The sequence below is a fragment of the Triticum aestivum genome, chromosome 3B, assembly GCF_018294505.1.
Source record: "Triticum aestivum cultivar Chinese Spring chromosome 3B, IWGSC CS RefSeq v2.1, whole genome shotgun sequence".
Lineage (NCBI taxonomy): Eukaryota > Viridiplantae > Streptophyta > Magnoliopsida > Poales > Poaceae > Triticum > Triticum aestivum.
This window is the reverse complement of record NC_057801.1, coordinates 737,965,441-737,979,180: the sequence shown is the minus strand read 5'-3', so window position 1 is coordinate 737,979,180 and position 13,740 is coordinate 737,965,441. Positions and strand designations below refer to the sequence as shown.

At 46.5% G+C, this 13,740-nt stretch overlaps 1 protein-coding gene and 2 non-coding genes across 3 annotated transcripts; all 3 read left to right on the top strand.

Annotated features, from left to right (window-relative positions):
• Positions 1-820: 820 nt before the first annotated feature.
• LOC123072085 (probable E3 ubiquitin-protein ligase RHC1A) lies at positions 821-3,218 on the top strand. The gene is made up of 2 exons (XM_044495640.1): positions 821-1,161; positions 2,042-3,218. Exon 2 carries the CDS (start codon positions 2,097-2,099, stop codon positions 2,961-2,963), a length of 867 nt encoding a protein of 288 aa, XP_044351575.1. The 5' UTR covers positions 821-1,161; positions 2,042-2,096; the 3' UTR covers positions 2,964-3,218.
• A 2,323-nt stretch (positions 3,219-5,541) lies between these two features.
• On the top strand, positions 5,542-5,614 carry TRNAF-GAA (transfer RNA phenylalanine (anticodon GAA)). The gene has a single exon. It is a non-coding gene; the product is annotated as a tRNA-Phe (tRNA).
• Positions 5,615-12,087: 6,473 nt separating this feature from the next.
• Positions 12,088-12,160, top strand: TRNAF-GAA (transfer RNA phenylalanine (anticodon GAA)). The gene has a single exon. It is a non-coding gene; the product is annotated as a tRNA-Phe (tRNA).
• The last annotated feature ends 1,580 nt before the right edge of the window (positions 12,161-13,740 follow it).

Genomic DNA, 13,740 nt, shown 5'->3' with positions numbered 1-13,740 from the left:
GTATGGTTTTACCTCCATCAAGAGGGTCCGAACCTGGGTAAAACATCGTCTCCCTGTTCCTGTTACCATTTGTCCGAGATCCACAGCTCGGGACCCCTACCCCGAGGTATGCTGGTTTTTGCACTGACACTAGGGTTTCGGTCTGGTTGGCTAGGGTTTTCTGGTCGCAAGCGAAGGAGCAAAGGTGGCCAGATGTGGACGCGAAGTGGATGAGACCGACCCCGCCGCATGCTTCCATTAAAAAGAACGGGCTCGTGACCCTTCCACACACTGCCAGGCGGGCCCTTGGTAGGTGGCCGCGTTAATTACGACCGCGTGCGATGGTTGACCGGCCGACATGTGGGGCCGCGGCAGACACCGAAGGAACGCGTGGCGCGTCCGCTTCGTGTCCATGCCAACGCATTTCAGATCTGAAATACATCGGCGTGGACATTAAGCGGACGCATTTTGGGTTTGGATCGCCGTGTTGGACCGATATTTTAGTCCATCGCGATCCAAACGGATATAAACGAACGAAACGGGTCGCCTCGTTGGAGTTACTCTTATAAAAAAAATAAGCATTTACCTCACCCCCCACCTGAAATCGGGGGATGAGAGATTAGATACTTTATAATTCGTGAATGCCACATGTCATTCATCAGGACGGGTCTCACCTGGTTTATACGAGACCTGGTCTCATATAATTTTTTCCCCTATCAACCCAGCGTCCCAGCACCCTCCCAACCCACGATTAAAAAAGCGCAAGATGCCATTCCTCCACCCTGACAACCATGGTCACGGACCCACATGCCGGCCATCATTGTACTAACTGCGAACCGAGGATCAATGCCTTACCCCTTGAGTATCGACTACTATCCAGACCCGAACGGCACAGAGAAGCTCTGCATCTACCCCGCCTTTCTCCGCCCTCCTCCCCTGTTTTATTTTTCTTTCTTTTTCGCGGGGATCCTCCTCCCCTGTCCATCAGATCCAGCGCTCGGAGTGACAGGAGGGCGACGAGTGCGGCGGCCGAACTTGCGGGATCTTCCCGGCGCAACGCACCCCGTGCCCTCTCCTCTCCTGCGGTCGACCTAGCCTTGCCGCCGCCGATCAAGACACCCGCCCCTTCCTCCTTGCAGAGTAAAGGAGGGGTTGGAGCGACTTGTCCCCCGAGGCCCCAAGGTAAAAGTCCAACCGTATTGCCCTTGGATCTCTGCGTCTTGTTTAATTCTTGTATGTGGCGAAGGTGCTTGACGTGAACGCCCACAAACAAACCTTTCTTGCATCAGCTGGGTCTCAGTTTCGTCTTGTATTTGATTTGACACACTGGAAACTTTGTTTCCTCCCATGTCAAAATTGAAATCTTGATCAAATGATTTCTAGGTTATGTGTCCCAAATTGATGTTTATGTACAAGACATATGGGCTTGTCTGCAATTTACATCTGTGGTGTGACTGTTCACAAGTTGTAAGAATTGATTCTGGAGTTGCAGCTGCATGTACGTAGTTGCAGATGCGTGTTTGTGGAATATACTTGCGTGCTATCCCTATCCAAACAAGGCCCAACAGTTTTTCTACAGGGGAAATGGCTTCCGGTGGTTTCATCCGTGACCAGTAAAATACCCCTATATCGTAATACAGCTGCATATATTTACATGGTATTCAAGCAGGGCATTAGTGTAGTATTGTCAGCTGATGAATTTTTTGGATCCTACGGTATCCCTTTCAGTTGATTGGACTGATCTTCAACTGTGAAGGTCCCTATGGTTTTTGTCTTCAGAGTTTTTGACTTATCTTTGTTGGAACAACTTTTTAAGCTAGGTAAAATGATCTAGACATAGTGTAGTATTATAAACTGCTGCACAATGTTAAGAAGTCCTCATGTACGCAGTTCGCTTATTTGGATTGATCTTGGACCATATACATGCCCCTACTGTTTTCACCTTTCCACTTATCCATGTTGGGATAATTGTGTGGAAGGTTGTGTATGCAGTCTAGTGTGATTGTGTAAGTCACGTTTGAAATTTGTTGCTGAGCTCTTGGCTATTATGTCTATTTTGCAGATCTGAGGAGATCCGCTTCCTTTTGGTTTATTTGTGAGGCAGTACACCTGAAGAAATGTCAGGAGGTAGGCAGACATATTGGTGCTTCCAGTGTAGACAGCGGGTTAGGCCGCGTGGACGGGAAATGGAGTGTCCTTACTGTGATGCTGGCTTTGTGGCTGAAATGGATGATGTCGATGCTCTCATGAGCCAGTTTGTTGGGATGTATAGTGATTTTCATCGTGACCCAAGGTTTGGGATCATGGAAGCAATGTCTACCGTGATGCGACATGGAATGGGGAGCATGAATCGAGAGGCTGATGTAAGAGGAAGGCCAAGCATATTATCTGACCTGGAGATGGAATTTGGTTCAGGGCCATGGTTGCTCTTCCGTGGCCAGCTCCCTGGTCATCTCTCAGAGGCCAATAATGGTTTCGACGTTTTCGTCAATGGACGCCGTGGTGTTGGCACGCGGAGGGCAGATGTTGCAGATTACTTTGTTGGGCCTGGATTAGAAGATCTAATTGAGCAGTTGACTCATAATGATCGTCGAGGGCCACCACCTGCCTCTCAGTCATCGATAGATGCCATGCCTAGTGTTAGGATCACTGCTAGGCATCTCACTGGAGACTCGCATTGCCCTGTCTGCAAGGACAAGTTTGAACTGGAATCGGAAGCAAGAGAGATGCCATGCAAGCATTTATACCACTCTGATTGCATACTTCCTTGGCTAGAACAACACAATTCCTGTCCTGTTTGCCGATATGAGCTGCCAACACAGAGCTCTAGTGGTGCCAGCTGCTCACGCTCAAGATCAACCAACCAAAATGACAGTTCAAGCAGCTCAAGTAGCAGTGGGAGAACCAGTGGGCGTCAGAGAAGGAATCCGTTCTCGTTCCTATGGCCTTTCCGCTCATCAAGTTCTAGCACTGGTTCTCGTTAGATTAGTTTGGTTACCTGGTTGGAGTTCACAATGCTATCTTAGTGAAAATGCTGATCGAATGGGCTTTATGTATGTCGCGTCTTACACCCAATATGTAATGTATGGCTTGTTATAGTCGCCCCACAAAATGGATTTCCTTGCAAGTATATAGTCATCTATCTTGCTAAATTTCATAGCAGCTGATTTTGTTTGCTTTTACACAAGTCAATATGAACTTCTTATTTTGAGTTTTCAATATAAACTTTTTGGGGGTGAGAGGTCGGATATTTATTTTCTGCTGTATTGGTTGTTTTGTAGTTGATGCATAATATATACCTAGTAAATTTGTTTATTTGTTGCTGGACAGGAATTTTTGGAACATGGTTTCAAGCGCACTCGTTAGAACAGTAAAATAAAAAAAAACTATTTTAAAAAAAAATCTGACACCTGAGAAACCTGTTGATTGTTGCACCTTGAAATTTCAAGGTATCCATCAATGGTAGCAAGTATGATTCTAAAAATACCGAAGACGAACTCTTGCCCTATATAAGAGTGTTTTTTACAGTAGTTGATATTAGTGGGTTGACGTAGTATTGATTTGATATTTGTTATTAGTACAAGCTAAAATTACGGTGGGATCTCATACTAGTGGATCCTCGAGCTGACATGAAAAAAATTACGGTGGGATCTCATACTAGTGGATCCTCGAGCTGACATGAAAAAAGTAGTCATGCCCGCCCGCTCTCGTGATAGTCCACCGGCTTCCATCGGCGTCGGCCGCTCAGATGCCGTCGGCCATCCCCCTCCTAGCCGTCCTTCCCACCCTCGTCGCCGGCCCTCCCCTCCCTCCCCGCCTCAGGTGTTGTGGGGCTTCCTCCCCATCCAACTATTTGTGGTCGTGGGTGCGCGACTGCATGGTATTTGGATTGGGAGGTCGACCCTCAGCTGCATCAGAGGATGCACCACCTTTAGGCCTTTCATTGTGTTGTTCTTACCGACACCCTTCTTGGCCTTACCCTTCTTCTTGAAGTTGGTTGTTTTGCTCACCATCATCACATGATTAACGTCCTTCTGTGTTTCAACTTTTGCGGTCTTGAGCATGTTGAAATATTCATTCAGACTCTTGTTCACCCCATTCATGTAACAATTCATGGTAAAGCCATTGTAGCTCTGAGGGAGAGATGCGAGGACAAGATCAGTGCCCAACTCAGGTGGAAATTTAAGGCCTAAAGTCTCCAGCCAATACCCAACTAACTTGAGTAAGTGTTGGCTCACTGAAGTTCCATCTTTCATCTCATATTTTCCAGCTCTTGCTTGTATTTGAACACAAAGTTGTCATCTCCGCGATTATGTCATGAACACCATAAATTTTAGAACGTTTTTGAAGTTCTGGCTCCATAGATGCAAGCATGATACATTGTACTGCTAAGGAATCATCACTCCTTGTCCGATAATATACATTTTATATCATCCTGAGCGGCGTTATCCGGTGGAGGATCTTTCTCAAGAAAATATTCTTTTTAGCACTTTTCAGAACAAATCGTCACATTATGGTGCCAATCCGTAAAGTTACTAACAGTTGCATTTTTTTCCTCTTTATGAAGTAACAGTGCCAATGTGAAGGTGGGATTGGGTGTCACTTACTCCCTCCGTCTAGGTGAGTAAGTCATCTTAGGTTGTGCACCGTGACCAAGGAGGTGGAGAAAACGAGAGAACTTAATGTTCATTTGCTAATTAATAGCATTGCATGCAATGAACTAACCACTGCATGTCGTCTTTGGTAGTTTCAAGTCATTAAAAGCATGCACACCCCACATCTCTTATTGGTTGATATGTCAAGAAACAAGAAATAAGGTAGAATTTAATGCACCGCGCCTAAGTGTTTTGGGATTATTTGGATTTCGTAAGATGACTTACACACCTAGACGGAGGGAGTATCTACAATGAAAATGCATGCACACTAGACATTCGTTCATGAACCTTCCATCTATTTCTCGGAAGGTTCTTGAACCTTTCGTCCGATTTTAATCTCTTTTCTGTTTTCTATTTTCTAGTTATGTTATTCTTTCAATTTTTTTTTCATTTTCCTCTTTATCATTTGTTTTTTTAATTCAAGAACTTTTACAAAATTGAAATATTTTAATTCGCAACATTCTTTAAAATTTGCGAAATTTCTGAATTCATGATATTTTTCAAAATTCATGTACATTTTCATATTCATGAATATTTTTTTGAATTCACAAAAAAAAAGAATTCCCAAACATGTTTAGAATTCATGTAAAATTTGAATATAAGAACATTCTTGTAACTCATGAACATATTCCTAATTCAATAACATTGTTTGAACGTTTTTTGAATTCACATTTTTTTTGTAATCATGATTTTTTTTCTCAAACTAAAAATTTAAAAATAAATGGAAAAAAAGACGTGCCCTCTCTTCCTAGCTCTGCTTGCGCTGGCTGGGCGAGGCCCATGTTGGGCAGGCGACGCGAACTGTACTGCTCGCTACGCACATGCTTTTACTAAAAAAAAAGGATAACGCCCCATGCTGATCCGTGATTATATGTTATTAGAGCGACAATCAATTTTAAAACAAGAAGCGGGGATAGCTCAGTTGGGAGAGCGTCAGACTGAAGATCTGAAGGTCGCGTGTTCGATCCACGCTCACCGCAAATTCTTTTTTTCTGCCATAAAACTGTGACAGTGAAGAGTCGAAGCCTTCGTTTTGAAGGGCAGAAACGGAAGGAGTAGACCCAGCAGTCGGTCGGTCAAGCAAACTCAGAGGCAATAATACGCGTCCATTCAGTACCGTTTGTCCGTTTGTCCTGTGGACAGTACGCGTACGTACCACAGTACTAATTAAACGCATGTTCTTCGCCGAATAATGGAGCGCCATATACCGGCCGTGGCCGGTCGCAGTCCCGGCGAGCCAACGTGTAAAACGTCGGCGTCCACTACACTACTGCTGTGCTAGCTAGATCGGCGATCTGATGGTCCTTCCTCCCCCTCGTCGATCCTACCAGTACTTAATTGCGTCCAGTTCACAACCGGGAATACATGCGCGTCTTGGTTCGTTCAAAACCTGATGTCACGCCAATATTTTAATTCCTGGATAGGTTCCCTACCTTCCCTTTCTATTCTACTAGTCGCAATAGAGGTAATAATATTGATGGTGCCTAAATTTGCCATCGACGTTCATTTTGGTGCCTAAACTTGAAAAATACACCATACTGTTTCTATAACTTGACAGTATGGTTTAAATACAGTTCAAATCATGTCTAGATATGTATGTATTGCTGACTAGACATGCCAGCATGACGCGGGGCCCACTTGCAGTGTCGCGGCAGACTGACAAGAAGAGTTTGCGTGTCAATGACGATCGGGTCCCACCTGTCAGTGCACAACTGAAATAAGCAAAAAAGTTGCAAGGCCAAGTTTCGAACACGCGCCAACCAACTACCCCATGTTAGTTTGATGTCTTTTATGCACTGTAACATTTTATGTATGCGCCACAATCGTGGAGTTAAATGGGGTGGAGTTAGTGCACCCATTTCCCACATGTTAGGTGTTTTTCTTATTTTCGAAATTACAAAATATTCAGGTAGTATATGAAGTGTTCATGCTTTTAGGAAATGTATTTCTAGCTGTAAAAAGTGTTCACGTGTTTTAATAAAGTGTATGTGTTTGTCAAAAGATATATTTTTGAATAAAAATAAATTCTTAAATATGTGTGAAAAAATAAACAATGGTCTAGTGTTCCACCAGGGTTTTATACATTCTTATATTTAAATTTTTAAAAATTAAACTACACATACATTTGTCTAGTTAAAAGCATTTTAATTACATGACCTTTTAATAACACGTAAATATTTTTGAAAATTACATTAACATGTTTTAACATAAATTTTTTATGGATATTATTTCTAAGACAAGAAGACTCTAGCTTTATTTTTTGTTTCAAATACAATAATCCACATAAGATTTAGAATTACTATAACCGAAAAAGAAACTCACAAGTCGAAGGGTCACGTAAAAAAGGAAAAAGAACTAATAGTTTTAAATAAAGGATCACGTGATATATTTTTTAAACATGAAGATTTTGAGAATTATATTAACATTTCGAAAATGTATAACTTTTAAAATTTGCACAATTATTTTATTACATATGTGAATCCTTACAAATATTATGAAACCATTTGTATTATTTTAATTTTGTGAATATGTAAAATTTCATTAACATTTTTTGAGGGATCATTAACATTTATTCAATATTGTGACAATAGTTTGAATATTTTTCTAAAAAACAAAAAATAACTAGCATGTGGAAAATTGGCATTGCCGTCTAATTAGCTAGATAAAGGTTAGCGATGTGTAATAGTCAACTAACTATTCTTGGTGAAGTGGTTTGCGCTGGTCCTTCATAGCTCACAGGCGGCTTGTTCAAATCCCAGCCGTCGTACATTTTTATTTATTTTGGTTGTGCACTAACTGGTGGGACCCGATGGTCATTTAGGCACACTCTTTCCATGTCAGTCTGTCTCGGCTGCAAGTAGGCCCCGCGTCACGCTGGCATGTCTATTCAACAATACATACGTATTTGGATGTGATTTGCACCGTATTTAAACCATACCGTCAAGTTATAGAACCAGTTCGATGTATTTTTCAAGTTTAGGCATCAAAGTGAACGTCGATGGCAAGTTTAGGCACCATCAGTGTTATTACCTCGTCGCAATATATACACTGCAGTCATTGGCTCCTTCTTTCTTTTCTCTTTGAAAAAAAAGTGACCCGATGGGTCTTCTCCAGCAATTTCCTTGCCGAATCACGGAAAAAAGGACATCATATCACCTGCCTTCAGGGCTCATGATCGGTGCTGCATTGCAAGTCTGCAACGTCTTCAGTGGTTCTCCAGTTCTACTCGCCACCGGCGCCCCACCCACTGACCCACCGATGCATTCAGTTAATCATATTGATTGATTGAACCAAAAGAAAAGAAAAATGTACCGGCCTCGAGGGGGAGATGCTTGAACGTGAAAAACGAGTTGGGGCATCTGGGCATGTTACTGTACCCTTTGTGTTGTCCTGGAGTGGGTAGCTAAGAGTATACCTGGCCAAATGTCGGGCCGGGCTGGGCTTCAGGCCGGGCCAAACAAAGCCCGCTGCAAAAAACCTGGGCCCGGGCCCGGCCCGGCCCGGGAGTCGGGCCTAAATATCAGGCCCAGCCCATCAAAGCAAAAGCCCGCCGGCCCTCAGGCCGTCGGGCCGGGCCCTTCCTTAAATCGCAAATTTGTTGGGCCCGAGCACGGCCCGGCCCGGGCGTCGGGCTGAAATCTCAGGCCCAGGCCCGGCCCGTGGGCAAGGTCGGGCCGGGCCGGCCGGGTCGGGTATCCCATGGCCAGGTCTAGCTAAGAGCATCCAAATATGAGGCCTATACATCTGCAGACGTGCCCGAGCACGGTCGCGGACGCAGCTGAACCGTCCCTCGTATGTCCTACACGGAAGTCACACATCTCAAATTTAGATTCTCAATTACATACAAATCAATGCGCATTCATCACACATGATCAATGTCGACCGTAAATAATAAATGTTGGTAGCGAAAATATATAATTCTTACATAAAATTGATATTAGGGCTTCTCCAAAGCTGGCCGTCGAACACCCCGAGCAGTCCAGGCGTACCTTTTCTTTTTCTCGCAAACACGAGACAAACCGGGGGAGGGGGAGGGGGCTTTGCGGGAGTCCGGACAACAGACATGTAAGACTCTAACACCCCTGGCCCACCAAAAACCACACCAAACCCACCGAGACCCGTGCCTCCATCCTCCCATTTTCTCTCCTGCCCTTTTCTATCTTGCCTTGGCCGCCGCTCAACCACTCCGGCCACCCCCAAGACAAAAGACTCCAACTCCAGACATGCTCGGGGGCTACTGACCATGCACTACATCGGGGGCGGCCCATCGGCTAGGAAGTACGGTAGTGGGCCGGCCTCGGGACCCATGAGGCTTGGTGGAAGTCCGGCATCAGGAGGCAACCCGAGGGCTTGGCTGAAAGCCAGAAGACCATCTTGGTGTGCAAGCCAAGATGATGGAGGTGTGGGATTGGATAGGCGTCATGTAAACCCCAGCCCTGGTCACCTATATAAGGCGGGCCTAGGGGTAGTCGTTCCCATCTACTCACCTAGAGTATACTCTCGGTAGCCATATTCATCATCTCCCTTGTAACCCCCTCACATGAGGTGTTCCATTTTCGATACAAAAGAAAGAGTATACGTAGGGTATTACCTTACCATGAGGGCCTAAACCTGGGTAACCTCCTTATGCGAACTCCCTTCTAATACTTTCGGCCATGTTCAGCCCATACCAAGGGTACTAGCGGTTTTCTGTACCGTCAATCCTCGAGTTAAGCATGTTATAATAGTTTATTTAATCATGATTTATATTCTAGAACTAATCATGAATTTTTATAGTTTCCCAACATTTACTAATGGTTAATTGTGTTTAGTTGTGGGCCGAGAATACATATCTTCGCTTTGAACATGCCTGGACTTTCTAGTCACTGTGACACCCATAACGATTATTTTAAAACAAACCTTTGAGACCATGGAAGTCTGCCACATCGGACTCCGACACGTCGACCCAACCAACAAATCTTCTCCCAGCGCGTTTGTTCCAGAGCCCTCCATGCATTCCGGGCGGACGTGCTGGGCAGACGATTGATTGTCGCCTACCCGTTTGTCACACCGGCGTGGAGCTTGAGCTACCTATCTCTGGCTTCCTTGTTAACCATCGCGGCTCTGCGTAGCCCGGCTATTTAAAGTCGACCGAGCACGCCCCCAAAACCCTACCCCTCCGAGCTCTTTCTCCCACGGTTTGAGCTGTCGTACAACCACTCTATAGTTTGCATCATCGTGAGTCGTCCGCTGTCGTAATGGTTGGCACCGTTAGTTCGTGGTGGAGGCAGTTGTCACAGGCGCACCACGCCAAAATTTGGGTTGAGCTCCAGTTAACAACGTCTGATGCCAGACCCGCACTAAGGTGGGCCAATCTCCGAGCTCTTCGGAGTTGAGCTCGTAGCTAGGAGGTGGGCGACCCCACGACGATGGTGAAGGTTGCAGACAAGGAGGCGCCTACGTAGGTGGCGGTGGCGCCGCGCTGGTACCCAGAGTTCAGACTGTTGCGGGCGGAGCAACAATAGAACCAGGCACTCTTAGAGGAGCACCGGTTGGCGGAGGATTAGCTAGAGATGCAACGCTCGTCCGGCGCTACCATCGTGACAACGGTTACGGCGAACCCGGGCATCATGGACATAAACAAAAGTGGTATTCACGTCCTAGCACAGTGCCTGCACGGCCCGCCGTGAGAGGTGGCACCTCCGCATCAACGAGGCGAAGCGTGACCGACTCTTCGAGGAGCTAGAGGCGGAGGACGCTGACATGCTGAAACAGCAGAACGATGATGCCGAAGAGGCATCCGCCGTCAGCTCCACCTCGATCGTGCCGACCGTCAACGACAACGAGGCCAAAACCGTCTAGGACGGCATTCCTTGACCTCACCCCGGAAGGGGATGAGTAGATTAGTGTTTTAGGAATCCATTGCTATGTATCCAAAAATTAACGAAAAATTGATGTCCGTTTATATTTAATGACTTTGATTGGATGGACGTCCATTAGGTGACTGGTGTTGGAGTTATCCTAACCCCTTTTTTCAGACTTGAGAAGAGCGACGGACGCTCGGTGGACTGAAAGGCAAAGTAGTGGTATGATCATGGGCCTCTTATACGATGAGGACATCAATGTGAGGGAACTCCCCATGTGAGACCAAACCACTGAAGACAAAGGACGTTTAACAGAATTGGAGCGCAAACCTCAGTTCCCAGCATGAGAGTAAATTGCACAAAACCACCATTTTGAAGGCTAGGTTTGCGAAAAATACTACAATATATTTTTTTCTTCAAAAAACACTATGTCTACGGTAATCTTTTTGCAAAAAATACTGATCGGCGGATCAGACTTAGTTAAGTGAGTTTATGACAGGTTGGCTCCATTTTTTGCCTACATGGCGTGAATTTTACATATGCACCCCTCTCTTCTTCTCCATCTCTCTGTAAAAATTAAACCACCACCGCCTGCCGCTGGCACTCCCTGCCGCCCACCACCGCGGCCCGGGATCCCGCGGCCAGCGCCGCGCTGCAGGTGCCCTTGAGCCGCCCGACCGCCTGCGCCAGGCACGCCGTGCAGTTGGCCGCGACCAGGTCGCCCAGGCACTTTGAGACCCCCTGCACGCTGCCGGAGCTGCTCACCTTGTACCCGCTGGCCACTGCCTGCAGGCCGCCCAGCACGGCGTCCCAACCCCTGAGGAAGTTGGCGTCGCTGCTGGTGCTGGTGCTGCACTTGCGGTACACCATGGCGGTGTCGGGCTCGGCGGCTGGCCCTTGAAGTTGGTGCTGTCGTAGCGCACGAGCACCCCTCCAGCTGCAGTTGTCGGACCGCGCCGTTGTCATGCTGCTGCAGTACCAGCAGTGCCTGGTTCCCCGGCTGCCCACGCGGCCCTTCGGCGGGCGCCCCGACTACGGCGACAGCGGGGCAATGTGCACATGCTGGAGCTCATCCTGGTCGCCCCGAGATCCAAATCGGGCTCGCCCCAATCCATCCAAATCGAGCTCGCCCCAGCACCAATTAGAGAGAAGAAGAGGTGCTAGACCTCGCCGCCGGCGAGGTCCATGAGCCGCCCCAAGCCTCCATGGGCGCCGCCCCAGCCAGCGACGAGAGCCCATGGCCGCCGTGCTACTGGTTTTATGCACGTGGGGGCCTAATTGTGATTTTGCATTTCGATTCAGGGGTGTATACATAAATTTCTAGGGACTACTTTGTGAATTTAGATTAAAACCCATTGGCACGAAATGTGATGCACGTAAGCAAAAAACGTGACCCACCTGTCATAAACGTGCTCAAACGAGCCTAATCCACCGATCAGTGTTATTTGCAAAAAGATTACCGTAGACACGGTGTTTTTTGTAAAAAAAATGTATTGTAGTGTTTTTCGCAAACCTAAGTTTCAAAGTGGTGGTTTTGTACAATTTACTCAACGCCTATGCTGATCCCTAGTGATAAGTTTTTAGCTTAATAATCAGTTTTAAAGCATAAAGCGGGGATAGCTCAGTTGGGAGAGCGTCAGACTGAAGATCTGAAGGTCGCGTGTTCGATCCACGCTCACCGCAATGCAAGTTCTTTTTACTTCAGTCGTCATCGTTTTTATTTTGGGACCTATCCTTTTTGTTTGACACCGTTGCTGACTAGATGCACAAAGTCGACGCTTCCCATTTCAAGGGCAAGAAACGGAAGCAGCATACCCAGCCGTCGGTTAATCAAGCGATCTCAGAATCAATGATAAATATCTATCCATTCATTGCTCTTATATTAAAACGCCTCTTCTTTGCCGAACAATGGAGCGCCATATATCGGCCTGTTGCAGCCCTATTACCGTGAGCTAGATCGGCGAACTGATAGTGCTCCCCCCCCCCCCCTCCCTCGTCGATCTTACTGTGCTAGATCGGCCATCTGATGGTACTTAGAAAAACCCGGACAAAAATCGTTATAACACGCTCATAAAAATGGCACACCAGCTGATCTGGCTACTCACGAGATCCACACACATCATTGAGGAGAGGATGTCATTGAGGTTGTTGACAATGTCATTGACTCATTGTCATCACTTTTTCCGGGCAAGCCACTTTAACTTCACACGTACCACTCGGAACAAACGACGCACGAGAACCATGTCGTACTATGCCGAACAGTCGTCCAAACGCGTCAAGGACCAGACAGCAAGAGAAAGAAGCACGTCTTGCACCAAAATAGACCAACCTTCCCATCACATGGCATCGTTGTCGTTGCGTCATCACGCTAAGGGGCATGCCGAACCCCTCCCAGACGAAAGTCCAAAATCCGTCTTGGATTGGACAGCGGCGGTGCCCTGTGCGTCGTACCCTCCATGGAGGCGCCGTCTTGGGAGGCTTGGGTGTTGGGGGGAGAGTTGCTGTGGGTGGAGGGCTCCGCGTGTCAGCTCCAGCAGCGACAATGGTGTGGAGGTTGGCAGGAGGAGCAGCGTTCTAACCGCATCGGATGCGTCTGGTAAGAGATGTCAAGTCATGCCTGGCCGACAGGTGCTACGCTGTGTCATGCCTAGTCGGCAGGTGCTACGCACGATAGATCTTCCAGTCTTCCCGTTGGGATTGACAAGCGCAGGGCGGTGGAGTCATTGGTGGCGTCGATGGTGATGGAAATATGCCCTAGAGGCAATAATAAAATAATTATTATTATATTTCCTTAATCATGATAAAAGTTTATTATTCATGCTAGATACATGTGTGGATACATGAAAAAATACCATGTCCCTAGTGAGCCTCTACTAGACTAGCTCGTTAATCAAAGATGGTTAAGGTTTCCTAACCATATACATGAGTTATCATTTGATAACGATATCACATCATTAGGAGAATGATGTGATAGACAAGACTCAACCGTTAGCATAGCATATGATCTTCAGTTTATTGCTACTGCTTTTTTAATGTCAAATACATGTTCCTTCGACCATGAGATCATGCAACTCACGGATACCGGAGGAATACCTTGTGTGCTATCAAACGTCACAACATAACTGGCTGATCATAAAGATGTTCTACAGGTATCTCCGAAGGTGTCTGTTGAGTTGGTGTGAATCAAGATTGGGAGTTGTCACTCCGTGTATCAGAGAGGTATCTCTGGGCCCTCTCGGTAATACACATCACAAGAAGCGTGC

Coding starts and splice junctions, on each gene's coding strand:
- LOC123072085 (XM_044495640.1), top strand. CDS start 2,097: ATGTCAGGAGGTAGGCAGACATATTGGTGCTTCCAGTGTAGACAGCGG.